This window comes from Cheilinus undulatus, linkage group 3 (genome assembly GCF_018320785.1).
Source record: "Cheilinus undulatus linkage group 3, ASM1832078v1, whole genome shotgun sequence".
Taxonomy (NCBI): Eukaryota; Metazoa; Chordata; class Actinopteri; order Labriformes; family Labridae; genus Cheilinus; species Cheilinus undulatus.
Window position 1 is genome coordinate 36,107,399 of NC_054867.1, and position 10,153 is coordinate 36,117,551.

Here is a 10,153-nt window from a genome sequence, read left to right on the forward strand (position 1 = left end):
TGTCCTTCCTCACTGTCTTAGTCATGTTTCTGACTTTAGTCCAGTGGTTCTCAGCTGGTGGGTTTGGCCCAAAAGGGGTTAGGGAAGCCCTTTTCAGTGGGTCGAAAATCTCTGCCTGGAAAAAAATGTTGGTTCCCTGTACATGAAACTCTTTCAAAGCAGGCTTGCTCTGTCCTGCTTCTTTCTTTTATCACAATCAGGGTCCAAACTGTACTATTTTAAATGAAATAGATCTGATTGATTAAAAAATCAGAAATTGGTAAAATTTCTCATCGAGGAGTTGACGGTGGGTCCCGAGGTTCAACCAGTTACTCTAGTCTAGTCTTTCCCAAACATAAAACCTGAAAATTGTCAGGGGCTAACCAAAATCCTAACACAACAAAAACATGAGACTCAAAATACTGACCTCCATATGTTTCAGTTTATAAACATATAATTTAAATGTAAATGCTTTGTTTTACCTTTGTTGAAATAAAGTCAAATATCCTTTCTCCTGCTGGATTCCTGAGTATAATAATTCATCCGTGCTTTTAATGGTATGAGGAAAGTGTTTCTGGAATCATCAGGTATACTTAACATGCCACTGTCATTAACATGTTTTTGAGCAGGCATCCATCCACAAAGTCACCTAGATATTCTTCTGACATTTATTACCTTATTTAGTGAGTCCACAAACTCATTAATATTAATATCTTCAAAGGTGCTGATATTTTGTTTATTTCTCAGGAAGTGATTGATGTTGAAGAATGTTTAATGGAGAGTCACTTGTTAATCCAACACTGACCGCCAGGACATCTGACAAAATAAATGATCATGGCACACCTGCAGAATCTCCAGGGCCCACTAGTGGGCCACGACCCACACTTCAGGAAGCACTGCTCTAGCTTATCCTATCAATAAAGGAATAAAAAAATCAACTTTAAAGAAAATAAATCTTTGAACCTCAGAAACTGGTATTCCCACTATGAATATGACAATTCTGAATGAAAGGTTGTCCTGGTTTCAGCCAGGGCAACCTTCATCTCCTCTCATAGTAGGGGCTTTAGCAAGCTTTAGCAGTTGCTACATGTGATCAAATCTGCCACCACCTGAATCATTTCAGATGAGAAAAAATACATTCAAAAGCAAAGGAAATCCAGTGGGACCATATGATTAAAAAACTGATGTGAATTTCAACACTGATCTGTCCAACTATTGGGCCTGATATGACTGTATGATAAAGATACACACAACTATTGAGTTCTGATCAGCTTTTCTTTAGGTTCAACACAATATGAATGTGTGCAACAAGTCCAAAATGCTTTTCTGATTTAATCACCTCTAAAATGGCATTTATGAATTTAAGGATCACTCAAAACTAGCTTGAGTATCATTTGACTGCATCAAATGGTGTGAAAGCATGGCCATCAACCCAAAGGCTCAATCAAATGTATAAAATGTAGGCTGAATGAGAAATAATTGCTAGTTTATAATTTACAGTGGTATACTCAGACCTTTTTTGTTTGTTTCCTGCAAATTTCAATAATGATAATGTTGTGATTTATTACAAAGTCCAACTCGCCAGTTTGTATTTGTTCATTTGAGAGAAACGATGAAACATTTCTGAATAAAACTTAAATGAGAACGAGCGTAATTTTAAATACAACACAGGGTAAAATAATAATTATAATGATAGGAAGTACATTTATTGACCATTTTTAGGTGATCTGAAATCAAGAGGTTGAGTAACATATATTACATCTGCTGCCAAACCAAAGTGATTTCTCAACCAGCGAAGAGTCAGAATCTGAGTCAGTCTTTGGTTCCCATTAGATTTGGACTTGATGAGCTTCTGTTGCGCCCACATCTTTTTAAAAGGGAAATTAGGGCAAAGTTTGCTTCATATCCCCCACTGTCTGTTGAATAATATCTATGTTAAAGTGCACTGGCAGTTTAACAATTTTCTTAAGGACGGTTCCTTTTCTTTTTTACTGTCCAGATGAACGTCTAATTGCGCTGCTGTTGGCCCAAACAAATTTGAACACAGGTTTGAACAAAGACCTGTCCCATCTGTCCACCTTTGCTTGTATCAAGCAAACACTTCAATATAGTCTAAAATAGTTCATCTGGTAACAGTTATTCTGTAATTATCTAGCTTTGAAAAATTGCTCCTGCTGGAGTAGACCAATAATACAAAACAAACAAAATGATACTTTTGTTTTTATAACATAAAGAACTAAACTTTCATCAACCATTTTTTATTCCTTAAAGTGTTCTTAAATATAAAACATGGGTTAATTCTGAACTTTCAATGAAAATTGTTTGTAGATTTGGCTCATAAAGACAGCAAGAAGATTATGTAGGAGGATACAATGAGTCAGAATGTTAAAATGGTTGTTCTCAAGTGGTGGCTCGGAACCCAAAAGTGGGTGGTGGATATTTCAGGAGGGTCATGAGTGAGTGCCTGAAAAAAACAGTGGCAAAAAACCTAAAGTGTACAGAAACCTTTAGTGGAAATACATGCATACTTTGATAATGAATACATTTCAGTCATTTTCTCCGGATTTCTACTTATTCATCTCCCTTTCTTGGGATAAAAAGTTGGTTATCCCAAGATGATTAGGTGATTCTGCAAGAAATTGCCCAAATTTTCATATGATCTTGGGAAAAATGTTGCATGCCCTTCTGTAACTATGTCCTTTAAAAAAAAAAAAAATAAATAAAAATATATATATATATATATATATATATAAAAATATGGGCTTTATGCACCTTTATTGATAGAGGAGGACAGTGGATAGAGTCGGAAACAGGGACGAGAGAGTGGGGAGAGACATGCGGGAAAGGGCCATGGGGTGCACCTTAAACCACCAGGCATCTGAACCCCAGCTATGTGCTTTGTAAACATGTTTGTTTTGTTCTCTCCTTGTGTGATCATGGATCATGTTTTCTGCCATCTCAGGTCCAAAATGCTACATTTTTCCTTCACTTTATTTAAACAGTTGAAAATTGGGGTCGCAGTTTCTTACATAAGACGATGGTTGGTCCTGATATCCCACCAGTTGAGAACCACAGCTCTTAAGACTTTAAATGTTTAAAATCTCTTTCTGTAGCAGTAATTTCTTTCCTAATAAACTGGGCAACTTAAAATTGACTTTTTAAAAACATAACTCCCACACATCTCGTCTGAGGCAGGTATGCACCTTTGTTCTGCAAGAGTTCAGTGTGTATTGGAGACATTTTTTCTGTTTACTGATGGCACCTGGACATGGCCAGAGGGCTAAAATGTTAGCACCTTGCGTCTGAGTGTGTTATCTTCTCACCTAGATGTAGACTACATTAAATACGAAGAATAAAGAGGTGAGAACTGAAAACGCGCTTTGATATTTCTTGGAACTGAACTAATTTCTGAGATTTCAAGTGTTATGAAAGAAGCTTTTCTTTGAAAAACATCTTGTCACTGAACAGGAGAAAACGTGAAAAGGTGCCACCTTTACAATTAGTTAATCTTGTAAGATGTTATATCGAGTCAGCTGTCAAATAAAAATGCAAAAAGGGAAAACTCCAAATGAATTCAGTATATTTTGCATCCAAATCAGACAAATTTTATTTTTTTTTTAAATTTTGTTAAGACCTTTACAACAATACAACTCCAGTAAAATAATACCCCTGTAAACATCCTGCCAAAATACATGTCAAATCCACTTTCTTCACTGATTACAACATAGTCAGCAAACAGATCGAGGAAGATGCTTGTTAAGATTTACAAGAAAGAATAGAGTATTGTGCAATGGAGACAGGATAAACTGGTGGATAATCCTTTTTGTTGTTCACTTCATTAGCAAACAATCTGCTGGTGTGCCTGTTTTGTTTAATGTCAAAATAAACCAAATTCTGCAGCAAAGAATTAGCTGATGGCAAAGTTAAAGTTAATAATTACACTCAATTCAAACAAAAACGATAACCTCAAGGCTACATTGCATCGACATCATCTCAGTGTCATGTCATGTTAAAGTATTTACACTAGCAGAAAAATAATCAGAACACTTAATGTTGGCAGTGTAGTGGTTAAAAATATGTAGGCTGTACTGAAGCATGTCACTCTTTATCTTCTCCTTCATACAGGTACAAACCCCCTCAAACCTACATGCAGTGATTATGTTTAGCTCTCTCAGGTGTTTATAAATAACTTCACAAGACAGGAAGCTGTTGCTTCAGGTATTTTAAATGAGCACAGATACCTGAGAACTGGAGGCCTCTTTAAAAGCTCAGTTTTGTCATCCTAGTACTTAAACTCAAATGAACTTAATGTGCAAATATGTTTTCTAAGTTAAACATCACTCTGAGGCTGTGTGAAGACAACATAAACATAGTGTTGTATCTTCAGACACTCCTTTCATTTATGACAATGGTGCAAAGTCCAAATCTGTCTCAGTCATTCACATTTACACACAAACACACATATACTGAGCACACACACACCTCTCTAGGAATTATACAACTTGTTAAACAACAATTCACCGACTGGTGCTGTATCAACACAATCATTCAGGCAGAATAAAGCAAACCATACACAGATTTATCTTTCTTTAGGTTTTACATTGCACAGTAGTGTTTCTTAAAGTCGTAGTGTTACTAGTTTGGCTACATTTCTCAGTAGCAAGTTTGAAGCATGGCTATTTTCTGTATTTCTGCTTTTCAAAAGCTTTTTTTTAATAATGGCATGGTACAGTAACATACATGCAAGCAGTATTTCCAAAGCTGTAGCGCAGCCGACTCTAAGGTGGTAGACATCGCCATACTTTGACAAATAGATGAGTTTAAGTAAGAACATTTGTGTTCAGTACTCTAGTAGTGTTCAATGCAGTCTTTAAACTTCAGATCACCACAAGTCAACAGCTAGTCACTAGTAAGATACAAATTCTTCCGTCAGAAAAAAATGAATATAAACATAAGAAAGGAATGTTTTTGGGAAGAAAGAATAATATAATATAATATAATACAATATAATATAATTAGGACTGTCAAAAGATTAAAATTCTTAATTGTGATCAATCTCAGGATTTCTGCAGTTAATTACGATTAATGATACCCTTTTTCATCAAATCTTAAAATCCTACTATTCAATTATTTTGTCATTTTGGATTTTTCTGCTGTCTGCTGCAACTGACTTCTTGTTTCGATACTGACCTGTTTTTATGGGTAGATTGATGGTTTTAACAAGAACTTCACCATGGCAAAAGGAACTTGTTATGGATTGAAAAGAAAATAAGGGAACATTAAAAAGGTACATTTTTGATAACACAAGGTGCAAATGACTTTTGTCCACTGAGCTGTCTGTGAGCTTTTTAAAGTGAAATGAGACACCATTGCAGCTGCAGGGACACGCTGACAGGGCTTCACCAAAGGGTGTCGAGGAGACCAATAAAGCATGTGATTAAGTGCGATTAAAAAAAAATTAGAGCACTAATTGTGGACCTTAATTAATCACGTTTAATGTGATTAATCTTGATGGCCCCAAATAAAATAAAATAAATCAAAATAAAATAATAACAAACATGTGTGACTAAGAAAAGATGATCTTAACTATTAATGTTGATATTCCCCTAATAGAGCAGTAAGAGACAAACAAAGAAATCCAAAAGATACATTATTTCATGGTCTAACAGCAACTGAATGGCGTAAATCACAATTAGTCACAATTAATTGTGCGTACACTGATGCTAGGAGAAGGACTGCACTCAGGTAGATGAGCCTAAATAATAATAGTAACTAAACCATCTGACTGATGTACTTTAGAACTTTTTAAAAACATCTGAAACAGTGATGTAGATTAGTATTAAACTGGATTGACTGCACATGTGTGTGTCTTTGAAGACACAGGAGGAGAGATCAAGGGCAGATTTCCCATTTATTAATCAATCTCAGTCTGTATTCATTTTTGTAATGAATCAAATCATTAACATTAAGAGGAAAGATATTTCTATTGGTGTGCATTCTTATCAGATTCACAAAGCTAAAAGTTGATTACATTTTTACCTTCTGATAATTTTTTAACAGCAGACAGACAGACAGACAGACAGATAGATAGATAGATAGATAGATAGATAGATAGATAGATAGATGCAGTTTGCTGCATTTTCCATGTTGCTGTAGTTAAAATTAGCTTTATTTCATTGGGTTGTAGATTCATAGAACTGAATCTAATTCAATATAAAATGACTGATCGCCAAGCTCACTTCACCAAGCTCGCTAAAAAACAGATTTAAGGTCGTTTTTACTACACAAAACTGTATACATTCTGTATTAATAGGACACAAAAACTGTTGCTTTGGACAAAAACAGCCATCTCTCCAGATGAACCTGTACTACAAAAGTATGAACTTTAATTACTTATCCTTAACTTCTCCAAAACATTGTTTGTCTTAACCACACTGTCTTTATTGTGGGATCTCCTGCATTAAAATAGCCATGTTGCATCAGTAGTCACATTTTCACCTTTAATAAACTCGAGCCCATGGTGTCAAGTGGAAAAATAAGAATGTACCATTTGTTTGATTAACGTTGTCATTCTGATTATGTTTAGAGATTTGGTATTACGTTTTATAATCTGTCAGTTAAATTTGCTCTGACTGCTTAACAACAACAAATACTTTTTTCACCCTGCAGGTTCCCACTTTTTGTTTAGTGCTGTTGATTTCTGCATCTTTTATCATCAGTGAATTTCATGAGGCAAACAGCTTTTATCTCAAAGACATGCATGTTTAAGATACTTCATATGCAGCAGCTGGCTGCAGTTTTACAAAGGTTCAATTTAACTTGATATGACTGAAAATGATCTTGAACAGGTGGTCTATCACAGTATAAAATTGCATGTCTATTTGTCACTAAATGATAAGGTATGGCTTAATCCATTTTCAGCTGCATTACTACAATTGTCTTACGACCAGGTAAATGTATGAAAAGGTTTTAGAACGCTTGGCCAAGAACAGGTGGTAAATTATTCACTACAAATCCCCTGTGATTTCACATCGTGCTGTCACGTTTGGCATGATGATCATTCAAAGTTATGGAATGGGTTTTAATGAATATTATGAAAACTACAATATATGCACAGTTGGCAATGCCACTGTGAGTCATTTTACTTCCCAGTTTATGTAATACTGTGATACACCAACATTAAGCAAGCTCCTGTCAGTCTCTATGCAGCTTTATAAGTTGTACGCCTGTGTCCAAATAATTGCTGAGTCACAACCAAGATTTTCTCGTCAGGGCAACAGCACATCTGTTGTGCAATATCTGCAAATTCCAAACATGTAAAAGACGATAAAATCTGAGAGAGAAAACTGTGTTTATTATATGTAGCAAGTACTACCATTTCTTAGTTCAAACAGCCAATGCATCGCACAAATTTACAATTCACAGATCAGACAGCATGTCAAACCCTGGTGCAGGGACACACAAGTCATCTTTTGAACTCACCTGAGTTGTTGTGACCACTTTGATGGTTAAAATCTCTGCCTGGTGTTTGCATGTCAAACTCACACTGTTGCCCTGCAGACATACTATGGACCAACACCTGACTGTGTGCCAGTTGTCAGTCCTGTGACCGCACCCCCCACCCCCACCTTCACCATCCGCCTCCATCAGTACGCCACTGGCAGTCTGCTACCCTGCTGTAAAGACTATTCACCTTAACAAGGTATTACTTCTCACAATCCTACTGCTCAACGAAGAGGAGTAATTTAAACAAGGATGGATGATTCGTGAAGTCTGCAGATTGCATTTTGTTTGCGTTACAAATTTAAGTTTGAATTGTAGATGTCTTTAGAAAACAGTCGGGATTTTCAATATCAGAGGTAGACTGCATGATAGTTTGCATTCTGTAAGGCATCGACACTACAAATTACACCCCGTGTTTACACTTTAAGTAACTTTTTAAGTTCATTTAAGTGCAAGTATGGCCCAGCCAGAAGCAACAACTCTCAGCGAACAGTGAGCCGAGCGGAGGGTGACTGACCTGATCAATGTTGAGAAGCGCACAGCAGTCAGAGACCACTTGCTTTTTTTGATGTCGAGTCGTCCTCCTCGGTTGCAAAAAGTTGACGCGTGAGCCTTGGAAAACTGTCCTAGGGAGCGTTGTCAGTGTCAAAGCGGTCAGGTCTGTTTTCCGTAGAGGTTTCTGGTCATGCTGCTGCCTGGTGCTGCGCTGCTGTGGTCCGCGTCTGCATGCCTCTATCTCTCCTCCCTCCTCTCAGCTCAACCGGCCCGGGATCCTGAGGACACGGGCAGAGGCATCAAATTACCCTGAAACTACAGCTAACAGATATCGTTTCTCTTTTTTGAAGAGGAAAATTAGTCTTTTGAGCTTGGGGAAAGGTACAAAAATAGATTTAAAAACCTTATTATGTGGTTATTTTGTTTGTTGTTGATAGTAAAGTGAATTTAGTGTTTAAGGAATCATCGAAGAATAGTTTGACGTTAATTCGGTAATAGGATTGGCAAACTATGATTAGCTACATTCATAACGAACCTTTTTTTCAGTTGGACACCGCCTGCCAGGTTCATTTTAAAGATGAAAAAAAACCTTACCAGCACATAGACGTTCGCCACAATCACATTTCTCCTGTTTTTACGTCGAAGAACCACAAAAAACGTGCGTCACAGTTGGACCATGACTGCGGGGAGCAGTTGCTAAGCAACGGAAGACTTCGCGAAGTTTCTTCTTCGTGGTACAAAACGATGTAACCTCTTTTCTAGATTAAAAAATACAATAATTTAGGGTCACATAAACAAAGCACAAAACTATGGGTCAACTTTTAGGGGCTGGTAAGAGCCATTTTGTTCAGCTCGAAAGAGACAAGCTTTTCACATTGTTGTCGAGTTTTCATGCTTAGCTAGCCTCATATTTAAGCTAGGCTATCAAAAAAAAAAAACCGTTACAGTACGTCAGCCATAGGAAATGGGTACTCTAATAATGAACAAGGTCCCAACTATTGTACTCAAGTATATGTACAGTTGCTCTGGATAAAATCTACCTAAGTAAAAGTACTTGTCTATAAATAGACTCAAATAAAAGCAAATTGTGTATATTTTAATATGATCCGTCCTTATTGGCAAGAACAATAGGATAGATCTCCAACCAGGTTGTTTGGGTCAAATACACTGCAAAATGAACAGTGTTAAATTAAACTTATGTGGACTTCAGTTTAAGACTTTAAAAGTATCTGTATTGATCCACACTACATATAGTTGAACTACACATTTGAAAGAAATATTTTACAATATGGTAGAGCTGCAGTAACTCTTGAAAATCTGGGGCCAAGTGGGTCTCCTCTGGCAGGAATAAAGCAGAAAGTCAACCTAATAGCAAGGCATACCAATGGCACTGCATTTCTCAAGGACACAGAAAGTTGCAGGCAGGAACTCTAACTCAGTAGATAACTTCACTCATGGTGCAAATTTGTCTCACATCAAAAACTATAACCCACCAGGTGAAAAAGTAAAAGAGTATTGTACTCAAGTAAAAGTACAGTTATACTTACTTAAGTAGAAGTAAACACTGATTTCAAAATGTACTCAAAAAAGTACAAGTACCCCACAAAAGATACTAGTTACTTTCCACCTCTGGCCTTTTGTTAATCCATCACAGAGAATTATAGGCTTTTGACTGAATTAACTTACAGAGGACAGCTTTAATGGAAAGATTATTTGATGCTTTGGCCGATTAAATCAGTTGAATTCAAGGAAATTTTGGAAGATATTGATTTCTAAAAATGACTTCAAATATTGCCTGAAACCCAGCCTGCTGTCAGGCATAACATATCTGTGGTTTTGATGACCTTAGACAAACCCCAGGCTAAGCCTACGTCTATTTTTAAACATTAACTAGACACCGCAACCATTATATTCACTGTTGGCCTGTGAACAAGATGTGGTTCTTTGAGGTGTCTTTAACAATCTGAACCTGATATCACGCCTACAGTAGTTATCTCCAAGTATTACATGCTTTAAAATTGTATTTTTATCCCCATTAGAGAAATGTTATTTTTTATATTGTGTAAAATCAAGACAAATCATTTCACATTTGACCGGGTTGTGCCACCCACTCATTGTTCAGTAAAAATGGAAACAGGAAAGATGTGTGAGATGAAGTGTAGCATCACATGAGGCA

At 36.5% G+C, this 10,153-nt stretch overlaps 1 protein-coding gene across 1 annotated transcript in view; it reads right to left on the reverse strand.

Moving 5' to 3' along the window:
* pparg (peroxisome proliferator-activated receptor gamma) overlaps window positions 1-7,533 on the reverse strand; it is a 53,379-nt gene extending 45,846 nt beyond the window's left edge. Inside the window, exon 1 of the mRNA XM_041782386.1 lies at window positions 7,462-7,533. Coding sequence (XP_041638320.1) covers window positions 7,462-7,513 — 52 coding nt within the window. The 5' untranslated portion in view covers window positions 7,514-7,533. The remainder of the gene's footprint in view (window positions 1-7,461) is intronic.
* Window positions 7,534-10,153: the final 2,620 nt, after the last annotated feature.